The following is a 16,881-nucleotide window of genomic DNA, read 5'->3' as shown; positions in this document are numbered from 1 at the left end:
ATCTGTAATGCGCCCTCTGTATGACTGTTCATAACAAGAATGCGATGTCTCAAGTTCGACTCCAACCAAGTACCTAAACGTAACTAAGTATTTTCTATGCAAGCATGCCCCATTAAGACCAATTATTTCTATCTCATCTACACTTCCCATCAGATGATACAGTAGTGGTGATTTATGCACGGGTCTCGGGGGCTCAGTTATCAGTACAAAAACGGGAAAACAAAAACAAGAGTGGTACATAAAAAAGTCACTTTATTTATCTACAGTTAGGATATAAAATAAATTACATAAATGATTTATCGGCTGCGGTGTCCGTGTATACATGAACATCCCACTTCTCGTTTATTATTTATTTATTAATTACAATTATATAGAAAGATAATACAAAATTATTGCACTTCACATGAGGTTCTAGGTTACCAACCAATCACATGAAAATTAGTACTACTACTAGACGATAGGTGGCGGTATTATCAGCTATTAGCCCTCAGGTGGCGCTACTGGTACGCGTTAGAGCCATCTGTTGGATACTTTACACAATCGCACTTACAATGTTGTTACATAGATGGCGCTGTTACAAAGTCAACGCGCGCGAACTGGTTACAATAATAATTATCTCTGATTTACCTACTATACGCGTGATTACAATTTAACAATCACATTATAGACTTATATTTATTTACAAAAAGGTGACTTATTTTACAAAGAAAACTTATATTAATTTTACTATACAGACATTTAATTGAAGTATTTTCATGGAATATGTGTTAACACTCATCAGTAATTCACTACATATTTATTGTGTTTGCGATTGGCAGTGTTAATCAGTCCTTAATCAGTCATTTAATATTTCTGTGCTCGTATGAATTCTCCTTAAGAAAGTAACGTTTTCATAAGATCAACAGTATTGTATCAAACTTTTTTAAAGATAATTCAAATAGCAAGTTAACTACCAGATCAAGTTAAATTACTAATGTGCATGTTTTCTAACCTAGAGCGTTGGTATTGACCAGGTAATAGCACTTAATGTCTTCTTCCGTCAAGTTCACCCTACAGCGGCGAGTTCCGTGGTATTAACTAGTTAATTGTCAATAAAATAAATGGTTAGATAAGTGCTGAAGTTTCAATTCGCTTTACAAGTTCACAGTCACAGGAGGTAGTCCACTTCTACAGGTAGATCTTACATATTACACGGTCAAGCCTCGACTGTTTATGACATTCAAGTCGGGATGATGGTGTAATGATGTCTAATGTATATTGTTCTGTCTTGCTACGATTTCAATGTCATACACAGTCAGGGCTCGGATTGTTGGAGGTGGTGTTATATTCCTAGATTTACGAGCATATATTTGTATTAGATGATGGAAATAGACACTAAGCACTTCACAGTTTACAAAAATAGAAAACAAATTGTGCATAGTCTATGACACGGCATCAGCTTTTCACAAAGCACTCTCTATGACACTACGAATTTGGAAAGTTCGAGAAGCGATGCGGGCTCGGACGCCACCGCCGCACTTACACTATTACGTATATGCGTATGCGTGTTCACGCTAGGACTAGACACAGTTCGGGGCGCTGGCACTGGCGCTCACACGGGCCCGTAGTCGGACAGCGGCTGCGCCGAGCGCGCGGAGGGCGCGGAGGGCGCGGGGGCGGGCGGGGCGGGCGGGGCGGGCGGCCCCGCGTCGCGTCACACGGCGCCCTTGACCAGCGCGCGCTGCGCGGGCGGCGGCGCGCGCCCCCCGCGCCACACGCGGCGCCACGACTCCAGCGTCTTGCCCGACCAGATCCACACGCCCGACGTGATGCCCACGGCCAGCGCCATGAAGTACTTGAGCATGAGCGCCGAGTAGACGGGGCGCGGGCCGCACGCCGCGCCGCACGCCACGCGCCGCAGCCAGCGCTCGCGCCCGCCCGCCTCGTACGCCAGGCAGCCGATCACCACGCCGGCCGGCACGGCGTACAGCACGCTGAACACGCCGATGCGGATCATGAGCTTCTCCAGCTTGTCGGCCTTGGAGCCCGCGCCCGCGCCGCCCTGCCGCTTGATGACGCTGCGGATGCGGAACAGCGACACGAAGCCGGCCAGCAGGAAGGAGGCGCCCAGCGCGAAGTACACCACGAGCGGCGCCAGCACGTAGCGCCGCAGGTGCTCGGGCGACGAGTTGCCCACGTAGCACACGCCGGCCACGGGGTCGCCGTCCACGGCGCCCGCCAGCAGCACGGCCACGGTCTTGGCGGCCGGCACCAGCCACGCCGCCAGGTGGTAGTACTGCGCGTGCCCGGCGATGGCCTCGTTGCCCCACTTGAGCCCGGCGGCCAGGAACCACGCGAACGACAGCACCACCCACCAGATGGACGACGCCATGCCGAAGAAGTACACCAGCACGAACACCAGCGTGCAGGCGCCGGGCCCGCCCGCCGACGTCCGCAGCAGCGGCCCGTCACACGCCACGGCCTCGTGGCCCAGCGCCAGGCGCGCCAGGTAGCCCAGCGCCACCATGAAGTAGCAGGCCGACAGGTACACGATGGGCCGCTCGGGGTACTTGAAGCGCTGCGAGTCGATGGCGAAGGTGGTGAGCGTCATGAGCGTGGAGGCGGCGCACAGGCCGGCCCACAGCGCGACCCACACGGCGGCGAACTCCTTCTCCTCGCGCGAGAAGAAGGCGCCGCGGCACGGCAGGCCGCAGGCGGGCGCCGGCACGCCGGGCGCGCTGGCGTTGCGCGCGCGCAGCGCCACGAGCGGCGGGCGGCACGCGCACGCGCACTCGGCGGCGCCCGGCGCGGCGTCCCCCGGCGCGGCGTGTCCCGGCGCGCGCGCGGCAGCCGGGCCGTCGCAGTTTTTTGCGTCCTTGCAGGGCTTGGCGGGGCGGCGCGGCGGCGCGCGCGGCGGCTCGGGCTCGGCGGCGCGCTCGCTCTCCTCCATGCACAGGCGCTCGGGGTCGCCGAAGCGCGGCAGGCGCTCGCACGCCATGCGCTCGGGCCACTGGAAGCCGTACTTCTGCATGAGCGGCGCGCAGCCGGCGCGCGCGCGCTCGCACACGCTGCGGCACGCGGGCAGCGGCTTGGCGTACTCCTCGATGCAGATGGGCGTGTACACGGAGCACAGGAAGAACTTCAGGTCGGCCGAGCACTTGATCTCCACGAGCGGCCAGTACTGGTGCACTTCCAGCCCCGCCTCCTCCTGCGTGTCGTGGTCCAGCGCGTTGGGGAACGCCGTCAGGTTGTAGCCGATGCCGCGGCACATGGGGATGGTGATCTCCTCGCAGCGCGGCTGCGGCGCGTGCGCCCCCGCCGCCAGCGCCCACGCGCACGCCCACGCCCACGCCCACGCCCACAGCGCACGGTGCATGCTGGACGCGTTACGCTTGCCGCATCTGAAACGAAACAAATAACATTTCAAGATTTTATACATTGCAACTCTATTCTAAGACTAAGCATCGCGGGACGACTTGTGAGCGCTCGCGAAAGTAAAGCACGTCGCAACAGAATAAAAATATCAATTAATTTTAAACAACTGAGAAGAGTACATAACTAGTAACGAGAATGTTAAGAGTTAGTCTTCGAGACTTGAATCAATGTTATGCGTTGAAGTTATACGTAGTAACAAAAATACGAATAGAACAGTGCGATTGTTTAGTGCACGGAATCAACAGTTAAACATGTTGCGGGCTCCGGCACCGGGTTGAACTTCGTTAGCATTCATTAGTCACATTCAATATTAGCTTAGCCGAGATGAATCAGTAACTAAGATTAATAACGCAATACACAACGGTACATAAGTATACGGTAAGTACCTACTCTATATGGTGTTACAAAACTCAAATCAGTACAAGTGAACATACTCTACTCGTATCGTGTCTACAGACGTTTCTTACTTGTATTTAGGGTTTTGATAAAACTAAAGTCATATAGCTCATAGCTCAAAACGATTTCGATAAGAAAGCCGCAGGTTTATATCATCAAAACATCATCATCATTAACCACGTCTGGACATATGGCTCTTGCATATGTATACCTTCCAAACACCACGGTCTCGAGCCGCCAGTACCCAGCGGCTCCCTGCAACCCGCTTGATGTCCTCAGTACACCTAGTGGGGGGTCGACCAACACATCGCTTTCCGCTGCGAGGTCAAAATTCCAGCACCTTGAGACATCCATTGGCTTTTCGAACTACGGATACCTACATACCGACGTCCTTATATACGAGTAGGACAAATGGTTAAAAATATTTTACGAACCTCGTAAGAATCGACGCGAACTATAGTCGCATCGAGAGAACCTATTCTTTATTTAGAACTATAAACTTAACAAACACAAACAATGATTGAGGAAACATCAACAAACGGAAGTTCGTTGAACTAAAGGTGGGAATAACTTTAAGTTACATTATTTATTTTAGTTCGAACGTGTGCCTGTATATATATAGCAATAGCCTTAACTCATGAAAAATAACAATTTATATACCAAAACATTCTTCAAGATAAAGGGAATAAGAGCTTTATTTGTATTCTCGTGGATAACTTCGTTTGCATTCGACGATGGCAGAAGCATGTCGCAGATGATGTGTCGACGTATATGGGACGTGGTCTCGAGTGCAACAGGTTTGCGCGTTTTTTTAATTGCATTTTGATTGCTAATTAGCAAAAATATTGGTCAACGTCGTGTGCAGGCGTGCGGTGGAGTAATAAAATTATGACATTCGATATGCTCGCTAGTAGTTTTTTGCAAAAGTTAGTGGTTAGTTGGAGGTTTACTGAGTATTTCTTTTGCAACTAAAACAGACACTTCTGAAGGTTCTGTTTTAAACAGCATATTATATAGGTACTGAGCTGGATCCTTTTTTTTGTGCCAAATATGACATTGGTGTTGTCATGCTTACACTAATTTTGATCTTTTGGATTTGCATAAATGGTCTGGGTATCAGTCACTACTATAGTGTTAAGGTGTTAAGTGTGGCACAATTTTTGGATTAAATGATTTTTCTTTCTTTCTGTCTTTAACTATAACTTCGCTCCAAAACTGTTCCTGAATTGTCTCGCTTCATTTAGAGTTTTTTAATATAATTAATGTCGCGTGAAAGATTAATTAGAAGTGTGTTGTAGTTGTGTTTATCTTTCGATCAGTGTTTGGTAGCTCACTCATAAGTTTCGTCTTTGACATTTGATATATAGTAAGAAGTGACAAAAAGTGGTCTAACCGAAAGTTTTGTCACTTTCTTACACTTATCAGAAAACGGTGAAACTTACCCAGACTTGTAAAATACTAAAATGAAAACGCCTCTGGTCGAGTAACAGACAGTGTACGCGACTTATTTATGGACTGTGGCAATTCAGATCGGTCTGCATGTAAGTGAGTGCTTGACGTCTGTGCGTCAGCTTACATCAGTTTGTTGTGTTATAAAGATCATTTTAATGGAAATTAAACAAATTGTACTGTACAAGTTTGCAATGTTATTTGATAAAGTAGAAAACGTAGGATTTTATAGTAAAAGGTAGAGCATTTTGTGATAGAGATTGCACATGAAAACAATACTATAATTATTATTTATAGAGACAAGTTTATATGGATTTGTACAAAGTGTCTATAATAAAATATTCTTCATGCTAACGAGAAGGATACGAGGAATGGTTTTTAAAAAATAAAAACAAATAATATTAAACCGACGTTTATTAGCGTGGTGTGGTCTCGTTGTTAGGGTGTGTACTCGACGCTCATAAAGAGTACATTGATTTAGTCACGCTCGCACTCGCGCCGCACGCCGTTCAGTTATAGGCGCAGTTTATTCCGGTTCAGTGGAAACGCGTCCGTACCATACGTATAGCCATTGTCACATATAGGGTGTTTCTTTTGTTTCACATTCTAAGAAATGTTACTCACGACGATAACTTTACCACGTGGCGATTTGAATTGTATGAACTAATGAGTACAGAATTATGGACATGTATAGTTGCTAAATAAATCTTTAGTGAGTATAATGTAAATGACATGTGTGTGTCTAGATGTATGTTTGCTTTCATTATGAGTTTCGTAGATGCCCTTCTTTCAGTAAGAGTACGTAGGTATGTTTGCTGAGTTGGGGCGTTCTTCACATTTAGCATGTCCTGGTGCTGTAGGATGTGTATTAATTGTAATGTCTGACATATTTTATAAATTACTTAAGAGATTTTTTCTTTCCTTATTTCTAGAATTTATAGATGGACAGTAAAGTAGACGAAATAGTAGACAAAGTATAAAAAGATAGGTAAAACGGTATAAACTTAGAATATAAACAATAGTTAAAATCTTTATTGCCGGCTCGTAAAGATTTTCGGGATTTGGTATTTTTTTATTGTTTTTATTTATGTTCACACTGTTTTGTCATGTCGCTTAAACACGTCTATTAACACTTAAGATTAAAAAAAATCGACAGAAAAAATTGATACTCGGCAATACCTAGCTACCTAGGCTACCTAGCCTACCTAGGGTGACTAGCGTAAATGAAGCACCCTGTATAGTGCTAAGTGCAAGATGTTACAGCCCGTACGTGTCGCGGGCGGCGTGTTGCGCTTATTTTACTTCTGCTAGTTTCGCTCGGCCAATGGAGTTTGCATATTAATTGCTCACTTTGGAATTATTTCCATACTTGACTTCGTTCCGTACTTTAAGCGCTTTCTCGATATTAGTGACAATCTTGTTATTATATCTAATAGTTGCTCCGTTGGTACAGTGATTATAGCCTATTAGCGAACGCCCTCGACTTCGTCCGCCATTAAACCTCCCTAATCCGGCCCTCTTGCAAAATCTGTTCTTAGCGGACCTCTACTAACTGTCTAACTACGTCCCTGTCAAATTTGATCTTTGTGCGTCAAGTAGTTTTCGATATTTCGTGATGAATTACCCTTTCGCTTTTATATATTAATTTTGAGGCTTGGGATCATGAGATTGTAAGTTCGAGACCTGGGTTGGAATACGATATTATCAATTTCTGAAAAATTCTCAGTAACAGCCCTAAATACGAAGTCGGTGTGAAATCCTCATGCCTCGGAAGGGAAGTCAAGTCGAGTCATTATCTTAAGCATTGGATAGTGACAATAAGAGTCAAGCATTATCATCGTCAACCCTTATTAATAGGAGCGTGGTGGGTGTAAACTCGAAAAACCCTCTTTTGAAATACATGTGTAAATAAGCATTTTCTTCTTTTTTTTTTTCTTGTTACAATTGGATTTAAGCTCTGAAACCTCTCTCCTATAATAAGGAGGTCCTAGTGGTAAGCTATTTAAATCTTTACGATCGACGACTTTAATTATCACAGGTAGGACACCGCGAATAAAAGTTAGTAATTAGTGAAAAACACACGTCATTACGTGAATCACCTCTAGATTAGTAGTTTTAAGAAAGCTGCGACATTCCTGTGCGGCGTTTGGTGTAATCACTCATGCTCCAGGTGACAGCATTGTGTCTGTGTGTGTGTGTGTGTTTATAAGGTTGTCGGCCGATCGCTTGGCGTTCGTCCAGACCCCGTCTGATTACAGCTATTTAGGATTAGCCGTAGTAGGTGGTCATAAGTCATGCGCGAAAATATGTATTGAAAGAGTACCTTGTTATAAAATAGTATATATATTATATATAGTAAATGTTATAAAAACCCCAACTTATAAAACGTTAGGTGGGTACTGTGTATTATTGTTACGTAAAAGCCTAATTTTGTGGTAAGCCCAAAAATTCAGCTACAGTATATACTATATTAGCAGTACAGACAAAATACTATCTATACTAATATTATAAAGCTGATGAGTTTGTATGTTTGATTGAACGCGCTAATCTCAGGAACTACTGGTCCGATTTTAAAAATTATTTCAGTGTTAGATAGCCCATTGATCGAGGAAGGCTATAGGCTATATATTATCCTCATATTCCGACGGAAACGGGAACCACGCGGGTAAAACAGCGCGGCGTCAGCTAGTACAACAGTGAAATCGAATACAATACAGGAAAATATTTGTTTTTGTTTTACTACGTTTTGTCTGCCATAAAAATATATTCGATTGTAATTATGTATTCAGTATTAAATGTTTGATGTTATTTATCTAAATATACTCGTGGCATATAGCGATCAAGAGAACAATCAGCACAATGTGGAAACATACATGTTATGTACGAGTATATTACAGTCAAAAAACATTACCCGTAACAACCGTAAGTCAACCTTACAGAAGTGGGATTTAGGAATAGTAAGGGAAGTGTTATCTCGATTGGCCGCGCTGCCGGCCGCTGACTCATGAGGATTTCCACCGGGTTGTGGGCTCACAAAAACGCTAGGGGTTGAACCATAGACATCTTAATACAAAGCAATAGAAATGGCGTATAATCGCGGGCAGGCGACATAAATGCACCTCAAATATTTAAGAGAATTCTTAACATCATCCTTTTAAGAGCCTATTTGTGTTTGGAGCTTAAATGAACCAGTAGCTCTAATGCAGCTTAGTCTAGTAATATTCAACTTTGTAATGATCACTCTCATCTGATAATGATCTTCAGATGTTGATGTCGACTTAACGTAATCACGAGACACGGGGATGCCATCAATTAAATAAAAATTCAATATAATTTATTTAACATCGCCTTCTATACAAGCACTTCTATGTTCAGCTCAACTCTGTCAGTAAGTAGTGACTTTACCATTAGCTTAGACAGCAGATTCTGTCGAGAAGGGCTGGCAAGAAATTCAGCATTTATTTTTAAAGAATATTTGCCATATCTTTTAAATATGACCAATAATCCCATTCTCCTCCAACTAGTCGGGAAAGACTGTATTAGCAGTGGGTATGACAATAGTCCAACAGAGCGGGGATCGAACCACCACCCCTCGGTGATGAGTCCGACCGCTTAGTTATTGAGGCTCAATAGTACACAATTCGAACCTAGAATCTCATGATAAGACAATATAATTAGGTACCCGTTAACAACAATTGGTTTTATAGTTTGGTGTGGAACACGCCATTTCTATAGCCTTGTCATTACCAAGTCTATGGGCTGAGCACACGCGCGAGACAACCGAGGGAAGGTCGCGTGTCACCGAACAGTTTCACCCGACTTTTCTTATAGCTACGAATGTCCTTTGCAGTTCAGTTTACTGCCGCGTAAATCAAGGAAAAAATGGTGAGTACATACACCATACATGTAAACAAACTTCGTACTAAAGAAACATCGAGGAGATGAATTCAAAATGTAATTTTATAGAGGAAGCGCGGAAATAATAAAACCGTTACATAATGTTACACTCTCAGTATAAATAAGTATTTAATTTAGCATTAGGAAATTTAGGTACACAGTTAAAATTATTTTATTTTTCAAATTTCTCAATAAGGCTTTCAATGGTGCAGCAAATTTTCCAAAATCTGGTTTTGTTAAATGTTACTTAGCCCTTAGGCTTAGATCGTTGTGTGTTACAGGGTTTACCGATGTGTTTTGTTTTACTTTTTGTAAAAAAAATGTTCAAGGTATTGAAAATACTTTTTTGTCTTCTCTTGACAAAGATCACCGCAAATCGGCTATGTAGCCAGAGCTATGCGTGTAAAATCATCATGTAAAATCATTCTAGATCGAAGTAATGTTTAAACCTTACTAAATCTCTTGTGCAATGCAATGATCGGCTCCACACTCAGCAAGTGGGTCGCACCGCCTCGGAGCTAAATTAAAATTTGAAAGCATCGCCGACTCAGCGCGCAGTTTGCATGTCAAAGCTGATTTGAGCAAATCTCTTCACTGCGCGTCGCTCGCTCGGCGCCTTGCATGACGCTCTACAGATCCTGTCTCATACTGTGTTTTATATTAGGCTAAGATATTGATAATTATGGCGAAGTATCTATTTTTTTTAATAGTATTAGTAGTAGGTAGCCGTAGATCTAAAATAAGTCAGATGGGTAATCTCTGAGGCATACATTAAGATAGAACATGTGGAACCACTTCTAAAACACCGCTAAGATTAAACTGAAGAAAAAAAAAATGTTTTCCGCCTCCATCTTGAACAAATGAGGGTTGGACCCTAGATACTTGCTACCAAGTTATCTACCTCACTAAATCATCATGGTCAGTCAAAATATGCTAAGAAAAAATGGCTATTATTATGTTTCAACAAAATACTGGGCAAAGATTGAGAGGAAATGATAATAGAAAAGTAAAAGAACACAAAAACTCCACAACCACTCGCGCAATTACGGTTCCTAGGTCGCTAAACCTAATAGCCGGACAGACCAGCCAGTTTAGCCGGACATTTAGGTAGAACGGCCGGACACCCTACATTATTGAGGGTTTTGTCTAAGTACTTATTAATAGGTGTGTCAGCGACTAACAGAAGATTCTCTTACTCATTTGCGAAATGTAAAACGGTTAACAAAAGCCGGACACCGTTTATTTTGGCCGGACACACAATCAAAAAGCCTATCTATGTCCGGCTCTATCCGGACGCCTGGCAACGTTACGCGCAATCGAGAATCTACTCCATTTGGAAGTTTACTAAAACTGCTATTCTATAAGTTACCAGCGAAAGCTAGAAGAGAACCACCAAATAAGGCAACAAAGCCATCCCAACGCGCGGTTTGTTGACCCACCCCCCGCACCCAGCGCAGAGGCTGCGCGGTTTATGTGCGTTGACTTCCTGCATGCGGGCAAAGTCGTAAAACGACACCACGCACTTTACGACGCTGAGGTTACAGGCGGTATTCTGTAACTATCATTTTATCTCGACAATACTAGTCTCAGATTCATCATTAGCTCTCTCTCCGTCTAATACCTATAGATAAAGATAGATAGAGATGAATTCGGAGCTCACACTGTCAAGATAACACCTCGTTACAGAGTACTGCTACTGCACCGACCGCTGAAACTATAATCGATTTTAAACATTCTACTGATTACGTTTGACAGAAGTTGATTTGATGAAGTTGGACAAGGTCTCAGCTCGCCGATTCACTAATTTGGTCTTCATTAACAACTTATTAAAATAAACATCAAATCAACTGAGAAATGTCATCTACCTACTGTATGATATCCACGACAGCTTGTCAGCAGGCATGACATTTTGTTACATAGAATCTTAATTTCGTATATGTCAAGTAACATAATTCAAAGTTAGTGATATTGTTATTATTTAAGAGTGTCTATCTGTGATTTCAAAATAAGCGTTTCTCAAGTGCTTATTGTTTAAGTATTTACACGATACTTAAACAATAAGCACTTGAGAACAATCTTTTTTAAAATTATAATTTTTGTCTTTTCGTTTTTCGTTTCGTGTTTACCCGAGCTAATCTCTGGAACGGCTGAACTAATTGTGACATGACTTTCATTGAAAGAAAGAGGAAGTTATTGAGCAACTTAAATACTACTTTATATCCCGAAAAAATCGTTGTGAAATACTAAAACCAAGCGGACGAAGTCGCGGGCATCAGCTATTGTCATTAGATTGTTGCAGGGACATACATAATGCTTTGTGTTTAAGTCAGAGCTCAAATATATTTGAAGCAAACCCGTGACGTTACTACAAAACGGAAGATTGTGTTTCTACAAAACATTTGTGACCCAGATTATAAAACGCTTCTTTTGTCCGCCACAATGGCAGCCCGACTTTACGTTGTGAATTTAACTTTTTAAGTTATTAAAGGCTTTGAAAAAGCGATTTTTGTAACGAAAACCTGTTAAGTTTGAGATCTAAAGGAGTTAACGGTTCCGTACATTTTTTTCATTAATTAATTAATTAATTCACATTATGATGGGTCACCTTTTATGTATTTCAAAGCAGCACCTCCAGAACAGGCTACACACCGTTGCTACACACACAACAATATGCTACTCTGCGCTAGTCAACCTTGGACCTCATGTTCGTCTTGGTTAAGTACTGTTAGAAAATCTATTTTTCCTAAATTCACATGATGATGTGAATGATTGGTCACCTGATATTGAATGTTAAACAAAGCAGCACATCCAAAACAGGTTACACACACACAACAATGTGCTACCCTGAGCTAAGTTAACCTTGGACCTCATGTGTTGTAATTTTTATCCATATGACATTATCATGATAAGCTACTTCAAATTAAAACAGCTTATATTGTATAATGTGTAATAAGACAATTATCTTTTCGTTAAGTTAATATTCCTGAATTATTAATAATTTTATAATTAGTATTCTGTTTACAGTATTTATTTTTATTACGTATAACCACTGTAATGACGCTTAATAAACTCGTCACAAGATTTTTAACTCATGACGTTTTTTATTAAATTATACGGTGCCCTAAAAAGCATTATTTGACAAAACCTAAACAATTCACAGCGCGGCCACGGGGGCAGGTCTCTTTGGCTGGATTTTGTGTCAACTCTAGCTTATTGCACTTTTTGTCACATTTTTTGGTTTTGTTAAGTGTTTCATCCTAAAACTTCCTTATTAATTTTGCAATTTTCTCGCCTTAAACGGTTTTTATAAGCCTCGTTTTATGATTCGGTACTGCAGTTTAATTGTAAGTCACATAAAGAGGGTAGCAATAAAAAGCTTTGACGTTTGCCTCTTGGCAATTCTATTTTTAAATACCGTCATTGATCGGTCGAGGAGTGAAACCTAGATGGTTAATGGAGCGTGCACTTTTTAAGCTGTCTCAAGAGTAAGAAAAGACTTATAAAGCTTTTTATATACCTAAGACAAATTCTACGTGACTTTTTAAGTCTTTAATATTTTCACTTACACACCCTACAATAAACTATTGTAGGGTGTGTGAGTATTATATTAAGTATTGTAGGGATTTTTATAATCCAAATTAGCAAGCAACTTATTGGGTGCTAGTTTTTATTTGGGTACTTTTTTTAAATGATTAAGCGATTCTATATCGTTTTACTTTTACCTTTGTGTAATAGGTACCTTCTATATTTTATTGTTACAAGTAGATTTATATCGTGTACCTAATATAAATAAGATAACATATAATACAAGTTTTTTGGAATATTTTTTTACTATACAGTTTACACTAGAAGTTATGTAGACAGCTCTGTGCTATACTAATTTAAAATAAAAACCTCTATTAAACCAATAGAGACTTTAGAAGTCCAATTACTTTATGTCACTATTTTAATGTACTAAGGTAAACCTGATAAGTTGAAACTAATTATAGCACACTATCATGTATTGTGTGCCCCAGTCTAATAATCGTGCTAGTATGCAAAGTAATAAGGGACAAACCGCTTACAAAGAAAGAAAACGTCAATATCTTAATTAGTAAAAGGGTGAACCCCGTGAATGGGTCACCGATGCGTCCCCGCCCGGCGCCATTGTAGTGCTCCGTCCGCGCCGAGCCTACCCTGAGCCGTGGCTTTGCTTTGTAAACGCAAGGGGAGAATTTATTCATTTATTTTTACTAATCATTTGCTTTAAGAGTGTGCAATGTGTAATTTGGTTGTTACAAATGGTTCTGGATCTCAGATTCTGGAAAAGTTAGGAGCCTGATATTTGGGTAAATGATATTTCAGTGTTGTTAGCTTCGTTATGACTATACAAAATACACAATTTGTAAAACTTTTCTCGATAGTTTATTTTTTTGAAAAATACATGTTTTGCTCACATTTTGCTTTCAATCTCAGGAAAAGCAAACTTATTTTTTAAATTTTTGTTTTGTATAGAAAATTAGGTATATATCTTAAACATGGTCATTTTGTTTTTCGTTATGTTGTTTAATTTACTTGGCGCTCACGTCATAAAATTTGCGTCGCGCGTCAATCGCTCCGTGCTTTTCATTCACGTGAAAGTCATAATTCGGCGTCTCGTTTGCGCTTCGAATTTTATCCATATCGTACCGCTCTTAAGCAGTACTTTAGGTGTTTTATTATTAATTAGTTTTATATAGCAATTTTTTGCAATTCAAACTTAATTAGAAAACCATTCTCATAATTTGTAAAAATACGTAATTAACTTTTGATAAATATCATCGCAAATCAAAATGACTTTAATTTGACATCATCCCAATCCAGTAACGATAGTGAATTATTTCTAATTTGCATCTAGTTTTGAGGTTTTTTATAGCTTCTAGGGGAATGTTTGTAACTTTAAGCAACGTGGATCTTTTGACATTACTACGATTTACAATTGCAATTTAACAAAATGTGTAATACAAAAAAAAATATTACCTATAGTTTTTCAGATAGCATGGGTACGGTGACAGTTCGTTTCACTCTTGAAAGTTTGCCTCGATTTACGATAATAGTACGTATTATGAACGTCTAAGGCAACCTGAAAAACATGCTATCTGATAAACACTTTACCTACCTAGCTTAAAATCTTGTATAGAAACCCACAAATGTCATACGATTTCTGTAGCTTTGAAGCGAATAGAATTTCTAAGCTTATTTGATCAAGTTACGATTTATGACCGCTGTTTCAAGTAGCTAAGATAAATCCATCGTGATACCGAGATATTTATAGAGTATCAACGGTTACACACTAGTACCTCCATGAATGGACAAGGAAGACTCTGAGCCGCATACGTGCACACGTCAGCAGCTCGGAGATGCTAATCACGTATCCCGTAATACGCCACTATGCGGCCGCGGCCGACGCCGGGTGACTCACTAGTATACACACTACGTGTAGACAATGTGGTTTATTTTTATACGTAAAGTCTTTTAAACACAGGTTATTATAGAAAAAGATGAATGACAAATGTAGGTATTTTAAAAAAAACTTATTTCACGGAACAGGAGGAAAATTGTCGCATATATGTATTACTAGCTGACGCCGCGCGGTTTCACCCGCGTGGTTCCCGTTCCCGTAGGAATACGGGGATAATATATAGCCTATAGCCTATAGCCTTCCTCGATAAATGGGCTATCTGAAAGAATTTTTCAAATCGGAACAGCAGTTCCTGAGATTAGCGCGTTCAATCAAACAAACAAAAAAATACAAACAAACTCTTCAGCTTTATAATATTAGTAAGATGTTTACTATGTTTTAATAATTATAGGATCAATGATCTCATTAAGATCACTTCGTAGGACACTAAATGAAAAGATTGTGAACGTGGGTGTGTTTTTTACACAATAATTACGCGTGGGTAACGCCAACCACACACGGTCAAGTATAACGTCAAGTCTGTGGCGCGCTTATGGATATGAAAGAGAGAAAAATCGAAATATCGTTACAGATATGCTTTTGATTTTTTTTCACTTTCCACATTCCTACGAGCGCCGCAGACGTGAGGAAAGATATACTTGACCGTATGTGGTTGGCGTAACTGTAGCTGGTAACACAATACGCAAGTCACAAATCAGTTGAACACAAGTTACTGCCGAAGCAACAGACGGAAGTCGTAATTGAAACATTTTGACCGTTTCGGCGGTTTCAATAGCCAAGTTTTAATAGGCAATCAAACGCCGCCCGTCTGTCACGTCGTAACACTGCCGAATGCGATGTTAAGGTGGCTTCACACATAGCCGGCATAGATTTGACATCAACATCATTAAATAAAATTCATTTATTTCAAGGCTTCTATACATGCAAATTTGAAAAGTGGCTTCAGAAGTGTCTACCAAGGGTTGGAATTGCAGATTTTTCTAACGAGAAGAAAAGCTATTTAAAAAAATAATCCACTCCTGGACTAACACATAGGCAGCTATTTTTGATATCGGAAAAATGCATGGTCACCGCGAGATTTGCGAAAAACTGATTTTCACGCAAGCAGAGAGACAAACAAAGTGGCTCCCGTCCTCTATTATTTATTATTAATTTAGCAGCCTGCTTGTATTTAAAATATTCATATAAAGTGTGTAGTGTACATACATGTAACCTACAAGACTATGTGTACAACGACCCTTAGTTAGGTACACACCGGGAGCACGTCTTTGCGTCTAATTTTCCGCCTCAGTGAACTCGCGCCGTGTGTATCTACATTTGACATACCTACTTATTGTACATTTCTATACGAGTGTTTTTACCTAATGTCATTCACCGACTATAGGCAGCCTCATTTTTCGCACTAGTGTGAAAACTGCATTTTTCGTTCACACTACGGCGTAATACTCTATCCTACAGCTTATAGATAACACTGTTCGCGGCGAAAAACAATGTGGGTAATAATTATGTTAATCAGAAAAAAAAATACAACTCAAAAGTTAAGTTTTAAGCTTTAATTTACCCAAGTTAACTGCTTTGTATATAAATATTGTTCTATTCAAATATGTACGGAACTTGGCACCCATTAAAATCTAAATACAAGTAAATCTAAGTACAAATTCTTATATTATTCAACTTGGCTCCTATTTTCACATTTATGTCTTAATGGTCACACTTAAAAGTGAAACTCGAATAAAAAAAAAATTGTGCATTGTTTTAATAATTTCAAAAGAGTACTTAACTCGAAATTTTGCAGAAAGTAGTAAAAACTGAAACGCTTAATGTTAAGTGCAATAAAACGGGACAGTTTTACTGGGACTATTGTCTGGATAACGTCGAGGATCCCGACAACTCGGACAAAACTAACTTTACTGCTTACTCATTACTATTGTAATTTTGTAGCCCCATTGTTATTCTGTCACAAAGCAAATTGCCAATTTTATGAGCAAGCCCAATCTTTTAAATATATAATTATACTACATTTTAGTAGACAAATTAAAAACCGGCATTGCTAATAAAATTAGCAGTTTCAAAAGTAGGCTTGTTTTTCTGTTTATTATTCGCGATTCAATCTATCCCGATCATCATGATTTTATTGATACATGTTGTCATGGATACAGAAAATTACACAAGAAACTATCACCATCATTTTCCGGACTTGACAACTCCATTGGAAGAAAATAGAAAACTGGCGAATTGACCTTATGCAAATGCACCTTTTTAGATTTTATGTTTATTGGGCAAAA

The 16,881-nt window shown here is 40.6% G+C and overlaps 1 protein-coding gene across 1 annotated transcript in view; it reads right to left on the bottom strand.

Annotated features, from left to right (window-relative positions):
• Window positions 1-235: 235 nt before the first annotated feature.
• The window catches only part of LOC112043399 (frizzled-2), a 37,940-nt gene continuing 21,294 nt past the window's right edge, over window positions 236-16,881 (bottom strand). The window contains exon 2 of the mRNA XM_052885856.1: window positions 236-3,380. Coding sequence (XP_052741816.1) covers window positions 1,694-3,355 — 1,662 coding nt within the window. The 5' untranslated portion in view covers window positions 3,356-3,380 and the 3' untranslated portion in view covers window positions 236-1,693. The remainder of the gene's footprint in view (window positions 3,381-16,881) is intronic.

The sequence above is a fragment of the Bicyclus anynana genome, chromosome 15, assembly GCF_947172395.1.
Source record: "Bicyclus anynana chromosome 15, ilBicAnyn1.1, whole genome shotgun sequence".
In the NCBI taxonomy this organism is placed as follows: Eukaryota; Metazoa; Arthropoda; class Insecta; order Lepidoptera; family Nymphalidae; genus Bicyclus; species Bicyclus anynana.
This window is presented reverse-complemented; position numbering and strand designations above follow the sequence as displayed.